Consider the following 16673-nt stretch of genomic DNA (forward strand, 5'->3'; position numbering starts at 1 on the left):
CTCCCGCCCTCCCGCCCCGCCCCGGGCCGTGCGGAAGTGACGCGCTGGCGGGCGCAGCGCGGCGCGCGGCGGCCATGGGCAGGAAGGAGCGGGGTGAGAGGGGCCGGGACGGGATTGGGGGCGCGGGGACCTTTTGGGGGGCCCTTGAGGGGGGCTCGTCACAGCTCCCGCTCTGCTCCCAGATAAGAAGAAGTCCAAAAAGCGCCATTACGACGACGATGAAGACGATGAGGACGAAGGTACCGGGAAGGAGCCCCAGGAGGCGGTGCCATCGGCGGCGGGGAAGCAGGTGGAGGAGAGCGGCACCAAGGTGGACGAGTACGGGGCCAAGGACTACCGGCTGCAGATGCCCCTGAAGGCCGATCACCACTCGCGGCCCCTCTGGGTGGTGCGTGCGGGGGGCGGCGGTGCCCAGGCGTGGGACGCGCTGGGAGCCGGGCCCGTGGCGGAGTCAGTGCGGGACACGGGCAGGGACCGGGATTTCCCCCATGGAGAAGCCAGGACCGCTGCGGGGCCGGGCGGGGACGCCCCGGGCAGGCCGGGATGTGCGGGGGGTAGAGCCCCGGAGTGGCCTCGGAGCGCTGAAAGCGGGGTTTGCTGCGGGGCGGGGCGGCCCCTGCAGCGCCTGTGCGGGGACACCCGGGATGGGAGCCCCCGGGAATGCCCAGGGAATTGCTCACAGCCCAGCAGCCGCCAGGCAGGGCCCCGCTGCCGGGCCCCCCTTTCCGCGGGGGTACCGTGGAGCACCTAAAGCCAGACGTCTCTGGGTGAGCCGTAGAACAGCCCGTAGAGGCGCGTTGGCTGATGACACGAGTGGAACTTGTTGCAGCGATGCAGCGACAGGATTTGTTTGTTGGAGTGAAACAGCTTTAAGACAGTCTGGTCCCGTTTTCCGTAACTGGTGCTGTTTGTTTTCTCTGTTCTGAAAGGGACCTTAGTAAACCAGCCCAAGGCCTGGCCAGTGGCGCAGCATCTAGAGAAGAGGTGGTTGCCCTGGCAGCGTCTGCAGGGTACCTGTCACCAAGTGCTATGACACCCAAGTGCCTCCTTTCCCCCTCCATTCATTCCTTCTATGTAAAATGAGTGAGGAGTTTTGTTGTTTCAGGGGAATGGGGCTGGAAGCTTGCATCTGCTCAAGCCATTTGTTTAGCATTAAAAAAGGACCAATCAGTTGGGAAAAGCTTTATCGATTTGGGTGTGGTTTATTCTTAGTGCCATGGAAGGGACATGGACAAATTAACGTCTGGACCCTTTCAGAGGACAAAATTTATGTTTCTGCATCTCGTGTGTTCTTGTAAATTCATTAGGGCAAACCCTTTTTTTGAAACCCAATAGTGTCTTACTACCTAAATAGCAGATTGTCACTGTGTCATTATGGCTACTTCATAGGAAATCCCTGATTCATTCAACCAGTACTGCTGTGCCCTGAGCATTTCTTATTATTTCTACAGGCTCCTGATGGCCATATTTTTCTGGAAGCGTTTTCTCCAGTTTACAAATATGCACAGGACTTTTTGGTTGCCATTGCTGAGCCTGTGTGCAGACCCACCCACATTCACGAGTACAAGCTGACTGCTTACTCCCTGTATGCTGCAGTCAGTGTCGGTTTACAGACAAGTGATATCACCGAGTATTTGCAAAAACTGAGCAAGACTGGTGTCCCAGATGGAATAATTCAGTTTATCAAGGTAAGGCTGTTTTATTGGCATTGGAAGTACATCTGTTGCTACTAATGAAATCCTTTCTTTTTGCCTCTGCCTAATTGATTTATTGTTTTTTAATTATTCGTTGTTTTTAACTGTCATATTCTGTCACTGTTTCAAGAGAATGTTATCTTTTGTCTTCTTCTAAAGTGTTTTTTTTGCACATACACTATTTCCATAATATATTCTGTGTGGGGTTTATACATTTTTACAAAAAAATACATCCAAGTGTCTGTGTAGATACTTTTAGCCAGTAGGAATTGTACGTGGGGGGAGCTTCCTCAGATTTGCACTTGAGGAAGATTATGAGTGTGGGAAGCAGCCTGGAATAGCTGGGCACTATAAGACATAGCCTGCCTTATCCTGTAACTGTGTTCTCACAGTCTTGGAAGCAGATTGGAATTAGATATAAAAACTGAATACCTGTGACTGATTTCCTGCATGAGATGATGTGAGCGTCTTCTGAAAATACCTTTTCAGATTTGTTCCATGATCAGAACAGCATTGCAAGTAAATGTTTTGTGGTAACATGCTTCCCCACAAAGCCCTAAACCCATTGCAGCGTTTGGTCCCAAACGTGGAATTGCTCTTTTGCATGTTCCTAACGACTGCTGTGTTTGTTTGTAGCTGTGTACTGTCAGCTACGGGAAGGTGAAGCTGGTTCTGAAACATAACAGGTGAGTGGCTTCTTCCTTAACTCTTGTGGCAGAGGAAGCCTTTCAAACACAGACCTGTGTGTGAGTGAGTGCTCTCAGTAGCTCTTGAGTCTCACAGCTCCCAGCTGAGTGTAGCAGCTCTGGGTACAGGATCACTTTTACAGCTGCTGGAAGTATTTAATACATTAGCCAGTGAATTCAGTTTGGATGTCCTGAGCTAGTGCTGGTTATTGTAATATTTTTTAAAGTAGGTTGCAAATTTGATATTCTGGCTTGTTTCTTTATTGCTTGGACTTGCAATATATCCTTAGGTTTTCAGATCATTGTTTCATTCCTTCCTTCCTAATTTACATGAACCTGGTTAGACAAGTTTTTCACAATGTCCCGCAGTCTTGTGTATTCTGACTTTTAATCCGTTACTCAGGAAGGATAAGCAAATTCACTGGCAAGAGGTGGGTGCTTGTGACTAAGTTCCTAGAGGACAATGCTGGAAGGGACCTCGAGAGGTCAGCTCATGTATCTAAACCTGTGATTCTGCAGTAGGGAGGGAAAGGAAGGAGACAGCATGAACCAGAAGACCATGTCTGTAACTTGCATGTGTTTTCTCTTTCTCCTTTTATTTTTTTTTCCTAAATTCTCTGTGGTCTGACAGCCATAGATAAGCCCTGGGACTATAATCTAATGCTCTGCTTGTGCTGCTGCTTTTTTGAACCTGCTGCTTTGGGTAGAACTAGCACTGGTGTTACTGGCAAGCTTTTTTGTTTCTGAGATTTCTCTCATACCACTTAAGTCTCTCTTGGCTCATATCTTACCTATGATCTCAAACCAGCATCATTATTGATGAATCTCCAGGATGCATTAGTTTTAAATTTTTAGGTGGTTTGTGTTTTGGAAGTTTTGGATTTTTGTCTTTTGTGCTTTTTTTGGTGCTGTAGACAGGACTTCAAAACACCACATCCAGTGTTTTCACAATCTCACCTCAGTTCAATCTCAAAAAAATTGACTTGTGTCGCAGTCACAAATAAGACATGTATGTGAGAGCTCTGGGCAATTCTGCTGGAGTTTTCCCACTTATGTTAGAGAACGTTTGAGCAAGATGGATAGCTGCAAAGTACATGATGCTTTTGGTATGAGGCATCTTTAAAAATTTTGGTTGCCATAATGTCTCTGTTTTTAAATTAGCACCCCAAGATTGGATGCTTAAGAGTGCATCTGGGACAACTGTGTATTTAAGCATCTCTGCCACTCTTCCTATGAGTTATTGAGTTGATTAGTTCATAAAAATGTTTTTCTTTGTTCTTTAATTTTAGGTATTTTGTGGAAAGTACCCACCCTGATGTTATTCAGCAGCTTCTGCAAGACCACGTAATTAAAGACTGTCGCCTGAGAAATGCTGAGGGTGAAGAAACAGAGCTCATTACGGAGACATTCACGAGTAAATCAGCGGTATGTTTGGGCATGTTCTAAAACTACTGCAGTGAGATCAAGGCAGATAAACTCTTGAGTAGATTGGAGTGGTTATTTGTTTGTTGTATCAGCGAGTTCTACCCGCAACATTAATGAGCATAAGTTTGTGAGGGGGGGGAGGCCAGAGTAAGTCTCTGATGAAACCCTTGGTGAAAATTCATGTCCATCTATTTCAGATTGCCAAATCCAGTGAAGGAGGCCTTGGTCCATCAACATCACAGGGAACAGATACTCAGAATAAGCCAGATGTCCCAGCTGACTTATTTGAGTTTTATGAACAGATGGACAAAGATGAGGAGGAGGAGGAGGAAACACAGACAGTGTCTTTTGAAGTCAAGCAGGTATGGTATTTTAGCCTCTGCATTTGTAGCTTTGGGGAATGTGCCAGGACTTGCATGTGAGCATGAGAACTGAATGGGAAGTGCTGTGGCTCTCTGTTTGCTAGGGGGGATCACTGGGAGTCATTAACATTTCTTTCCTTTTGCCTTCCAAAATCGAAGAATCTTCCTACAGGGGGTGGCAGGCTGTGTGTTGTTCCTCTGCTGCCTGCATAGTGCTCACAGACCAGAGAGGTTCAGGGGCTGAGGGAGGTTCCTGTCCCATGGGGCTGAGCGTTTCTCTGCGCAAGACAAGCGAGAATTCAGTGGAGGGCTGCTTTCAGAGAGGTTTTTTGTTTTGTGATTCATGTTTGCAGAAGGAACTCTTGGTGGTTCCAAGTTCATTACTTAAGAAGGAGAGCTGGACATTGGAGCACAGTCCTTGCTTGACCTTCAGAGAGCTTTTGTAGAATTTTTCAAGTTGTTTTTGGACTTCGTGATTCTAATGGTGGCTTACTGGGGGAAAAAGAATTTATAGAAGAAGATAACTTAATAGATGTTCTGTTTGTTTTAAAACACTCAAATCAAACCAACAACCTCTTGGTGATTGACTCAGCCTGTCATTGTGGTGGAATAACTTCCATACCAGGGTATGGAGGTTTTCAGGATAACAGATGTGCAGCTTTAGTAGGTCCTTCTGTGTAACACACAGAACCCTTTGTGTCTGTTACTGAGCTCAATGTTGTAGGACTTCAGGGTGTAGTTTAGTCATTGCCAGATAAGCAACACATCCGAGATGAATGCATTATGCTCTTCCATCTGCCTAAAAAGGCCTCTCTAATAATGACTATTATTTAAAATATTTGAGGGGGCAGGGGTGATCACAGATAAAGTTTCTGGAATCAACCTTAACTCTTGCAGACTTCATAAGCATAAAAAATAGAAGTAACTTCACTTGGTACTATATCATCTAGTTGTTTCTAGGGAAAAAATAAAAGAAAGAATTAATTCAGATATGGAGAATTTACCATCTGAAGCTTTGTTTCCTCTTTAGGAGATGATTGAAGAACTTCAGAAGCGTTGTATCCATTTGGAGTACCCCTTGCTGGCAGAATATGATTTCAGAAATGATTCCGTGAATCCTGATATTAATATAGATCTGAAACCTACTGCTGTCCTCAGGCCCTATCAAGAGAAAAGCCTAAGGAAGATGTTTGGAAATGGACGAGCCAGGTCTGGTGTTATTGTCTTGCCATGTGGTAAGTTTCTATGTTGGTACTCAGGGGTTTTGTTCTTTATTTGCCTTTGGTAAAGGGAATTCCAAATATGACAACTTCTTGGATTTCACAGAGCAGCAGGAACTGTTCTGGTACCAGTGTGCAGAGTCCTGTTGGGTTTTAGGAGCAGGTGGCAAGGCTGTGCTGAGGGAGAACCAGTTAACAGAACTGTGTTAGCGTCCCTGCAGGGACTGTGGAGCTGGAGCTGGTGGGTGACCGTGGTACCTTCAGGTTGCCATTCACACTTTCACTGCACCCTCTTGTCAGCTCTGCTCATCTGCCAGTGAAATGTAAAGCTGTTGGCATTGGCATCATTTGTTCCTTGGTTAGGAATAGGGAGACGGGGTGGAGCTGTGCATACAAATGTGGCATAAGGTGGTGAGGGTTCTAAGGAAGAAAAGAGCTCATGTGCACAAGTTTTGGGCAGGGGAGATTGAGGTAGAAATGAGGAATGTGCAGGCTGGGACAACGTATGGGAAGCAATGGAAAAGAAGTGTGAAGGAGGAATGGGAAGATCTAAGGACTTCTTTGTGGGAGAATGCACATAACTGGGAGAGACAGAGTAGATCACCTCTGGGGAAGCTTTCTTTAGCCACCTGTAATTTAACATGCTTTTGAAATTAAAAAGCATCAAAAATGATTGCCTCTGATTGTCAAAGCCGTTGTTTACAATTATTTTCTTGAGAAAATGCAGTTATGTGTCCAGTAGACAATCCACTCTTTTTTTTTTAGAAACAAGTATTCCATTTCTTTAAGATTGTTGCAGCAAAGAAACAACAAGGAACTTGTCCTTGCATGATTTCATATCCTCTCACAGTTCTCCTCTGCTCTTCTGTTTGCCTCCTACTCTCTACCTGAGAGATGACTAATGAATGTCACTGCTCTTGCCCTGCAGGTGCTGGCAAGTCTCTGGTTGGGGTGACAGCTGCATGTACTGTCCGCAAGCGGTGCCTGGTGCTCGGGAATTCTGCAGTGTCCGTGGAGCAGTGGAAGGCCCAGTTCAAGATGTGGTCCACCATCGATGACAGCCAGATCTGTCGGTTCACCTCTGATGCCAAAGACAAGCCCATTGGCTGTTCTGTTGCCATCAGCACATATTCCATGTTGGGGCACACGACAAAAAGGTCCTGGGAAGCAGAAAGAGTAATGGAGTGGCTTAAAAGTCAAGAGTGGGGCCTTATGATACTTGATGAAGTACACACTATCCCTGGTAAGGAAAGGGCCTGCAAACCTTTTGTATGACATGCCATGTTAATGTCACTCTGCTCTTTCAGAAGTGGTGTTTTTTTGCTGATTTTTGCCTGATTCATGTAGTGAGTAAACCCATGGCTTAGGGTTTTGAGACCAGTAATCTGCTTCGTTCTACTTCTTTTTTCTTTTTTTTCCCCTGATACTATGCAGTTTAGCTGACCGTTAGTTTTCTGAAATCCTTCAAATTGGACACTGTGTTTTCTATAATGGCAGTGTAGAGTACAGGTTATGTGCAGGTTGATAAAGTGCTCTTAAAATACATGAATTACATTTGTATAATTGTGCTATGTTTGAACAGGAGAGGAATTAATCTGCCTTATTTTCTTCTGAGATGCAGTGGCACTGCAGGCTAGCTTTTAATATCTATTTCTGCTCAATATAGTCTGAATAACTATAATAATTACCATCCAGAAATAGCTATTGTCTTTGAAATTACTATGTAATTGAGATCTATTCTACTGGAAAGCAATAATGTAGTATTAAAGTGTCTGTAGAATAATGCTGGCTAAAAATACCACCCAGGATTCTGTTAGCTGCTATACCTTATTCTCATTTGAATATAATTTGATGTCTACAGAAATAATAGGTTTCAGAAGTAGACCTTGATGATTAACTGCCATTTTATTAAAGCAGCACAGTGCTGGCACTGTTCTGTCACTTTTGTTCTTTCTTGGTTTCATAAAAATGAAGGTATGGCATCTCTGTGATCTCTAGCAATACTAAAGATGAGTAGTTCTGCCATATCCTACAAGTCCTGAATGTGGCAATCAGCCAAAAATCCTTGTGTCATAGTCCTTTCTAGGAAATAATATAGACCTAAACTAAACCATGTTACCTCTGAATATATTAATTTTCTTTTGGGGAATGTGAAATAATAAAGATTTCAGGTTTACATGGATTTTCAGAGTACACTGACAATGCAAACTAAAGGTGCAATCAGTGTGAAGTTTTGCTGTAAGACAGATTTGTTAGGAGTGTATGTGAAATGGGATACAATTTCCCAATGCTGTGCTTGCTCTGTGCTCAGGAGTTGATGAAAGTGTTTGTTTGTTTTTTTTTTTAAGTTGCAGTATTTGTCTTCTAAAACCATTCAGGAAAGTAAACAAAAAATTTGTCTTGCATTTCTTAGCAAAAATGTTCAGACGTGTGCTCACTATTGTACAAGCTCACTGTAAACTGGGGCTGACTGCTACCCTGGTCAGAGAAGATGATAAAATTGTTGACCTGAACTTCCTGATTGGACCAAAGCTCTATGAAGCCAACTGGATGGAACTGCAGAACAGTGGCTACATTGCTAAAGTCCAGTGTGCTGAGGTGATGCTCTGCTTTTTGGTACTTCTAGTGTTTATTTAGTATGCTTATAACTTTTTGTTATTTTTTTTAAGGAAGATGTATAAAAGTATAAGTATTTAACTGGGAAAAACAGCTGCCCTTATGACTTTTCATTTATTTTGTAGCTTAGGCAAGGCTGTCGCAGGTCAGTATGAACATGGGACAAATCCAGTAGCCACATGTTCTTTGGAGTGACTTCAGCACTCTTTCTGTTTGTGGGGATTGTGGTGCTTGATCAGCTGTGTTGCAGTCAGCATTTGGAAATGTGAACAGTGCACTGCTGTAGACCTGGTTTGATGCAGTTGACATTCATGTTCTCTTATTTGACTTTGTATCTTAAAGTCAGTTCTCTGCGGTAGCTTAACGTCGTGTTATGATGAGTGTAACATCAGGTGCTGTGCTGGAACCTGCTTTCTGGAGACAGCACCTGGTAGACAGTCTGTAGTTGTTGAGAAAAATTCTTGTAACTCTTAAAACAAAGAAGGGTAGTAGAAATTTTAAAAAACGTAAGAAAACACCTGCTTATTTCAAACCTGAATGTATGAGGGTGAAACTTGAAAACATAGGACTGAATCTCACCATTTCTTTCCAATATAATGGTGTGAACTCTGTTCTTTCCAGCATATGGGTGAGAGAAAAATCTGGTATCAGAGAAGTGGAAGTCTTTCACACAGGCACATTAGGATGTTGAAGTAATTTCTGAGTCAGGCTAAAAGTCTGACTTAATGTATTGGCTCTAATAATTGACAATGCAGATACTTAGGGAAGAGTATAAAAACAGGGCAAACGTATGTGTTACTTTTCCTGTCATGTCTCCAAGCTCTCCATTATTTACAAGCTGTACGTGGTTCCTGTGTAAATATCAGTAGATTGCTTTTTCATGAACTTATCCAGACTCTGACTGAATGAAAGTTTTAGCAGCTACAACGTGCTATGGTAGTTTCATAACTGTTTCTTGTCTCTTTGGGTTTTGGGGGAATTTTTTCCCCATTGTTTGTGGGGATTTTCTGTGTTGGTCTTTTTGTTGTTTTGGTTTTTTGTCTTCTTGTTGTTGTTATTGTTACTGTTCTTGTGGTTTATTTTAAGCCTGTCTTGCTAATTTCATGCAATTCTTCCTAGCTCTAGTACTGGAATAAAAGATGCAGATGCAGGTCAGCTGTCATCCTTTTTGAACACTTTGCAAACTGGAGGTTGCAGAAGGAAAAAACCCAGTGTTTTGAACTTGCAGAATGCAAGTGAAGGGCACCTAGAAAATAACTAGGTTGAAGGGGGAGTAACCAGTCCTCAAATTCAGAGTTACCCATTTAGGCACTTTGGGTAGTTTTGCCTTGTGAGCAGAATTCTTCTCAATCCCTGAACTGCCCTTTAGTCATTGAAAAGTGAAGCATGGGCTGTGTTTTGTTGTGAATGATGGGAAAATTCTGCACATTTATATTCTTTAGGCCAATATTTTGAACTGACATTAGATGGCATACCAAAACCAAATCATAAAAAAACCCCAGAATTGATGGCTGATAAATAACAAGTCCAATACATGCACAACTGCATTGTATATTTGTTCATTGTATATTTGTATATTGTATATTTCTTGATGTGTTATCGAGCAGTAGCATCTTTAGTCAACTTGGCTTGTTCTCTACAGCCAGGAAAGGTGTCTGGTTTGCTCTTGGAGCACAGTTCTCTCCAGGTGGCCAGAGAGGGCAGTGCAGATGTCTGACAGGGCAGGTCATGGTCATTGTGGGTGCTGCTCTTCCACTGCTCTAAAAAAGAACAAACAGCACAGTTTAAAAAGTTACACAAAGTTTAGAAGAATACAACAAACCTGTTCTTTACTTGCATTTTCAAAGTTTTGTAATTTACAGATAATCCCTTTCTGAGCAGCTGTACTAAATTTTTGGCTTGGAGTGTGTGTCTTGCAAAATGTAAAAATGAAGATATCACTGGGATGAGAAGTAGATCTTACCCATTTTCGAATCCAGAAGAGAATGCAAATACAAAATATATTGGGTTTGCCATGTAGTAAGAGGTATTGAGCAATAGATGAAATTTTTTACTGCAGTCAGATATTCAGTATTCATATCTCATTGTCACTTTGATATAATTCACTTCTGATTCAAAAGTTTTAAGTCTTTCATTCAGACAGCACAGGATAACAACAGAGCCTATTCAGTGCATAAATTTATTTTTAACGTAGTCAAGGAATGAAAAATGCATAATCTAGCATTTAACTCACTGGAAAAAATGTTTTGAAACAAAAAATTAGTTATTAACAGTATGGAACAATTCATGTTTAAATAAACTGCAAATTATCACTTAACTTCCTCAGCTGAATGGTGGTTATTAAAGAGACTTTTCTCTGCAGTATTTTGTTAATATAGATATGGGGGAATAACCCATATACAGCAGAGTGAATGTTTTCTAAATTGTATGCCCTGTGGATCATATGATTATATACTATTGATAGGATAATATCATTGGCATAAAATTTTAAACTTCATAATTTCTTCTATTTTCATGCTACAGTAGAAAAAATAAGCCTAGACTTGTGGAGTACTATGATACTATGTTGAAAACTTCTAATCACTCCTAGTGTTTTGGAAGTTCTAGACTTTAGCTGTTAAAATAAAGGTCACTCCTTTGTGGGTATATGAAAAAAAATTGGTAAATTTGTTCTGTAATGAAGACTAAATGTGTCTCAGCTTTCAGAATATGGATAAAAATTTTTATGGAAAAAGCTTTGACTTCTGTGACAGGGAAATGATACAGACAGTTCATTCCTTTGGTTGCTCTCAAACAAGTAGTAGCGCTCACTAGATTACTTAAGTATGAAACATAAAGGAACTGTCTTTCAGTCTTGTTCCAGTCCCACTGCCTATTTCTGTCTTTGATCTCAATGCCAAAGCATTTCAGAAGGCTGAAATGTTGATGAGGTTAAACAGATTTTGGCAGTGCTGGAGACTACACCAACTGGTTGCTTTCATTTTGATACAGAAGTTACTGTGTTAAAACCTGTGGTCTGCGCTATACAGGAAGTGCTAATCCATTATCGTCCCAATATTTTTTCTATTCCCACTGGAATAAAATGAGTAAATAACGGAGGGTTAATTTGTGTGTGTGTGTTTTCTAATCGTAGGTCTGGTGCCCGATGTCACCTGAATTTTACAGAGAATATGTAGCTATCAAAACAAAGAAAAGGATACTGCTGTACACCATGAACCCAAATAAATTCAGAGCCTGCCAGTTCCTGATTAAGTTTCATGAGCGACGGAATGACAAAATCATCGTATTTGCTGACAATGTGTTTGCACTGAAGGAATATGCAGTCAGACTTGGGAAGTAAGTGTTCACAACCAACGATGGCACTGTTGTTTTTCTCCTTCCATGAAAATTTCCTTGCAATCTCATAGCTTTCAACAGTCTTTGATATTTCTTGTAATGCTGTAATTCCAATCCTCCTGTATAAAAAGGAGCTCAGGAGGGTATTTTTGGATGGATATTACTGGCACTGCAACATTATTTCTGTGTAGAACAGTTTGAAAAGAATCTCTGTTTAGCGCTTGTTTCAGAGAAGTTTACATCCGGTATTTCTGTTAAGGACAGGATTTCTCCGTCTGTTATTATTTTTGTTGTTATTATCATCATCTTCATCATGATCCAGTTGAAAAAGGAGGGACTTCTAAAAATATCACTAGAACTGTTTGATGAATGGTAGCTTCCCCTGTCTCTGAGACATAGGTTTTCAAATATGCACACTCTGGATCTCTGAAGGTCTTTTGGGACCCAGGGCCTTCCTCTTGAGGCTGTCAAAAGGTCTCAACCCTGTCTAAAAAAACTAAGACAAGTTTTCTGGGGATGTGTGCTGTACCAGTACACTGCCTAGAACTGTTGTAATTGTTTAATAAACAAAAGGAGTATATTTCTCCTGAGAGCTCCTGGCTACCTTAAATGCCTGTAACATGGGTGCAGTTATGGAAGGTTGTACAAATAGAGTTTAATGAGGGATCAGCATCAGTGTGTTTGTAGGGTTTGGGTATGAATGATCAGGGAGAGTTTGCCAGGATCAGGCACAGAGATTATTGGGGAACATAAGCATAGAAGTTGGCCTCATCTGTTCTTTGACAAACCCAAAGAGTGTCTTGCTTGCTGAAAGCCGTGGGGCATTTGGAAGGTGTATGATTTAATGTCTAGGAATTTCAGCAGTACTCCTTAGCAAAACACGTCTTACACTTTCCAAATTCCATTTTCCAACTTCCAAAATTCATGATCAGTTCTGAGTGTATTTTAAGAGCCGTGTGGTGCTGGCATGCTCTGACATCAAAGAGCAAGCCAAGCTAATGGTGCTGGATGAATTCCAACACCTATGGTCTCTTTCATAATTTTTTTAATCTGTCTGGACAGAGATTAGCTGTAATGATGCCTCTGGAATGCCCCTAGCAGTGTTCAGTGCACCACAGACAAAGCCTTTAGCAAAGGGCATGCTGGGAGGGGTGATGCTACATAGCACAGCAGTTGTAAGTGGGGTAGATGCAACAGAAGCGTGGCAGGAAAACCAGTTGAAGAAATAGTAGGTGCTCCCTTTTGGTGTTCTCTCATCATTCATGGAGCTCCAGATTATCTGGCTGTCAGTGTTACCAAAAAAGGAGGCTTGCAGTGCTGGATGAAGGTGAGGGAGTCTTTGTTTTAACCAGAGATGTTTGTATCATCATTTGCTGTGAGCAGCTAAAAGAAAGGGAACTGTTGTTTTGGGTGGGGCAGGAATTACACGTGTGCTGAGGAGAGCAGCTCAGCTCCTAGGGGTGAGTGCCGTGCAGAGGGCGGGGCACAGTTCCCACTGCACTTCTCATGGAAGCATGCAGGGTGGGTGGGCTCCCGGATGGACAGAGAGATAGCCACGGTCTGGCTGTTACCGCTGACTCCTCCCTTAACTCCCTTTCCTTTGGTCCTGGGGAACCATCAGGGAAAAACCATGCACATGACAGGAATTATTTTGACTGTAATTTTTGGGGGTATAGAATTCAAATTTGCTTAGCCAGCTTTTCGTCTGTCATGAGTCTGTCATCCAGTATAGAAGAGTTCATGTGCTGGCTGCTTTTTACTGGTGTTAGAACTGTGTTTAAATCACTGTTTCTGAAGGACTGTGCCTCTGTGGTTTTGTCAGTTAATGGGAGAGGTATCTGTCTTTTCAAATCCCTCAAATGTCTTTTTGCAGTGAGGAAAATGAGTAATTAAAAAAAAATCCATCTAGCATTGAATGTTTCTAGGTTCAGGAAAGTACTTAGATCTGTGTCAATGAATCACTGTCAAGTAGAATCTGGGCATTTTAAAATGGAGGATTGATAGCCAGGAGCTTGGGGTTTTTCTGTTCTTAATATAAAACGTCTTTGAATCCCTTCTTGGTGACCTTAAGAAAAGAAAGGCTCACAAATGCTTTAGTTTCAGTTTAAATCTACCATTTAAGTTTTGGGGATTAAAACCATTACAATCTAAATAATAAATGAAATTTAAAAGGAGACTTAAAATATTAGTGAATGCTACTAATTGAGTAATAATGGTATTTTTTCAGAGTTAACTCATTTGCCACCTTTAATTTTTAGCTGTATTTTTCTAAATACCTGGTTAAGTACACTAAATAGAAAAATTAGATTAGAAGTGACTAGGATTTTTTGCAAAAAAACCCCCAAACTAGAATAAAGTTTGTAGTAAAGACAGTAAGAGGAACCAATGCACAAGAATTAGTTGATAAGAATAGAAAACCTTAGTACTATGCACTGCATGTTTATATTCAGCTGCCATTCATGTATGTGCAATATTAAATGTTAAATGAAAAATTTGAACTTGGTTCCTTGTGTTAGAAATAACCTATGGAAATGTGAACAAAATAGAAACTGTAGAACTTGATTCCTGTTGTTTGGAACTGCTTGTTAACCAGCATTTGGAAAAGTAGTGCAACAGATGACAAAGCAGTGCTGTCCTGCATGCCTTTGTGTGTGTGTGTGTGGGGGGGGCTTTGCTGTTTCAAGCTTTTTAGTTTTTCAGCTCTGTTCTGAAAACAGCCAGACCCTGGGAAATCCAGAGTAGTCCAAGTTACTCATGAAGTCTGTGGGCAACTGAGAGTTTGTGTGAACCTTCAGGACTGAGATACTGACTGTTCCATGTGATTCATTGTCAAATGTTAGAAACCTTAGGTGAAATGCCGCTGTGAGCTGCTCATGGAATGTTTGGGACCTTGTTCTTAGGCCCAGAAGGTATTAGAAGGGGCAAGAGGTTAGCTTTAAAAGCAACAATAATTTTCCCAGAACAACATCCAGCCCCAGTTTATGACACTCACTGTATCCTTGATAGAGAAGCCTGGATTTTCAAGTGTTTAAATAGGAAGCAAAGGTTGCAGCTGTCGCTGTGCTAACTCAGTACATTTGAGGAAAAAAATCTCTTTATTTTAACAGCTGCCTTCAGTCTTTCATGTAGGCTTAGCAAATGTATTCTATCTGTTTATATACAGCTTCATTGGTGCTCAGAATTGCAAAACATTTGTGACAGTCAGAATTTCTGGCTGACTGGGTTGCTGCAGAGGGTTCTACAAACCACTGAGCAGCTGCCATGAAGAGCCAAACAAGTTAAAAGTAAACTGAAAGCTGTACCAAAATGTTTTGGGTTTGTATCTGTTCAAATGTGTACTGTTCTCCCTGCCATGGTACCTCATAAAAAATGAGTGAGAAATCTTGAATTTATTTCATTTGCATATGTTTTGTTCTTTTCAGACCCTATATATATGGCCCTACTGCACAGGGCGAAAGAATGCAAATTCTACAAAACTTCAAGCACAATCCAAAAATCAACACTATTTTCATTTCCAAGGTAAGTGAGGACATGCGCTGCACCCTCATACCTGTTTTCAGAGTCAACTTTATTTAAGTTACACATGCACGGTGTGCATTTGACATCTTCATATTGCAGCTCACAAAGAAAGGTGTGCTTTGTATTTATTGTTTGTTGGTGATATGTGGAATTAAGATCCTGCTTAGAGGCTGTTGCTCTGTTATAGGTGGGTGACACATCCTTCGATCTGCCGGAAGCCAATGTTCTCATCCAGATTTCATCCCATGGTGGCTCACGAAGGCAGGAGGCTCAAAGGCTGGGACGAGTGCTGAGAGCCAAAAAAGGTAAAGGAGATGGTGGTTGGGCTCTGGGCCTTGGATCATAGTATCCTAGAGCAGCAGAGACACTGGATGTTCTTGGTGTTTCTTTATATCCTCCTTGGGTTATGTTTTAGTCAAAGAGAGTATGCCTACATACCAGTGAATGAATATTTGAAGCATCTTCTGGGTCAGTAAAGCTTAGTGATGGGAAAACTTCCAAAGGAAAAAGGAAAGCTGAAAGAAAATTAAGTTAAAAAAAATAAATGCTAAGCAGCCCTGGTACATCCTGGACTTCAGATAGCCCTATGAATTCTTAGCTAAGTATTTTGTCTTACTTATTTTAATACAAAAACACTGCAGTCTTTGGTTTACATGGATTAAACTTTCCCTTTGTCTCTTTTTATTAAGCTTTTTTGACATGCATTGCTTTTGCCTGCTTCTTTACATAATAGACTTAAAAATAATTTTATCTTTCACTTTGCCTAGCAGAATAAAGAAGCAAGTTCTTCTCAGAGCACCTGTATGATTGTGTTAATTTGCATTTCCTTTTCCTTTTTTTCTTTTTCACCTATTCTCAATTATTAAGAACAAGAGTAGGAGTTCCTATGCTGTGTTAATCAGTTTATGCAAGGTCTGGGTGCAGCTAAACTTTGCAAATAGTTTTCGTGGAGACAACTTATTTAAACACCTATTTTTAGCATTTATTCCTTTTTTGTTCTTTGTTACATTGTTCCAAGTGGAACTAATCACTGAATTATTTTGTCTCCTAGGCATGGTTGCAGAGGAATACAATGCCTTTTTTTATTCTCTTGTATCCCAAGACACTCAGGAAATGGCATACTCAACAAAACGGCAACGGTTCCTTGTAGATCAGGGTTACAGCTTCAAGGTAACTTGGCCCTGCCATTTATTATACTTGGAGCCTAATTTTCATATTCATTCATGTTAGTATTAGATCAAATATTTAAGAACTCTGGTTGTGGAATGCATTAATGGAGGTTTTTCTCGCAAGCAAGAACTGTTCCAGTGTTGTTTTTTCATCTGTGGGGACAGATACAAATAGCTCAGTACAGCTTCTAGAAAGGTGAGTGTTAACTTCCAGCCAGGCACCCTCTGGAGTGCAGCACACATCCCTTACATGGTTGGTTGATTTTTTTCCTGTTCAGTTGTCCATCTGTGCAGGACTCCCATTGCAGATTATCATACTGGCTGTGCATAAAGCAGTGTTTTTGGCTGTTGTTGTCATAGTGGCCAACAGCAATTTAGACAACTTCCAAATCTTCAGAAGTCACAAATAATTTTCAAAGAGCTCTAGCGTCAGACCAGGATTTCACTATGGGGAGAAAATCTTTTTCCTAGTGGCTAAAGAGAACACAACAGGCAGGCTCTGTAAGGAGCAGCCCATAAAGAGCTTTAAGGGGCCCTTACACCAAAACAGACAAGTCACAGTCTTTATAGGTGAAAATCTCAGCAACATTTTAGCTGACCAGTACTGGAATGTTCTTTATTTGCAGTTTAGGAACAATGTCTATTT

At 41.4% G+C, this 16673-nt stretch overlaps 2 protein-coding genes across 5 annotated transcripts in view; one reads left to right on the forward strand and one right to left on the reverse strand.

Annotated features, from left to right (window-relative positions):
* Positions 1-16673, forward strand: part of ERCC3 (ERCC excision repair 3, TFIIH core complex helicase subunit) — a 20136-nt gene continuing 3463 nt past the window's right edge. Inside the window, exons 1-13 of the mRNA XM_032694047.1 lie at positions 1-93; positions 183-388; positions 1452-1688; positions 2331-2380; positions 3670-3805; positions 4003-4167; positions 5198-5402; positions 6316-6630; positions 7801-7985; positions 11137-11339; positions 14762-14858; positions 15046-15163; positions 15910-16028. Coding sequence (XP_032549938.1) covers positions 75-93; positions 183-388; positions 1452-1688; positions 2331-2380; positions 3670-3805; positions 4003-4167; positions 5198-5402; positions 6316-6630; positions 7801-7985; positions 11137-11339; positions 14762-14858; positions 15046-15163; positions 15910-16028 — 2055 coding nt within the window. The 5' untranslated portion in view covers positions 1-74. The remainder of the gene's footprint in view (positions 94-182; positions 389-1451; positions 1689-2330; positions 2381-3669; positions 3806-4002; positions 4168-5197; positions 5403-6315; positions 6631-7800; positions 7986-11136; positions 11340-14761; positions 14859-15045; positions 15164-15909; positions 16029-16673) is intronic.
* The window catches only part of LOC116789824 (cyclic AMP-dependent transcription factor ATF-5-like), a 17557-nt gene continuing 10189 nt past the window's right edge, over positions 9306-16673 (reverse strand). For 2 of the 4 annotated variants that reach the window (XR_004358166.1, XR_004358167.1), the window contains 2 exons: positions 15297-15373; positions 14887-15208 (listed from right to left, as the gene is read on the reverse strand). Coding sequence is in view for 2 of the 4 variants with exons in the window: in XM_032694056.1 (XP_032549947.1) it covers positions 9623-9763 (141 nt within the window). In the remaining 2 variants the exon portion in view is untranslated. Of the gene's footprint in view, positions 9764-14886; positions 15209-15296; positions 15374-16673 lie in introns of those variants that run through there. The other 2 variants (XM_032694056.1, XM_032694057.1) reach the window with 1 other exon arrangement.

Source organism: Chiroxiphia lanceolata, chromosome 7 (assembly GCF_009829145.1).
Source record: "Chiroxiphia lanceolata isolate bChiLan1 chromosome 7, bChiLan1.pri, whole genome shotgun sequence".
NCBI classification, from domain to species: domain Eukaryota; kingdom Metazoa; phylum Chordata; class Aves; order Passeriformes; family Pipridae; genus Chiroxiphia; species Chiroxiphia lanceolata.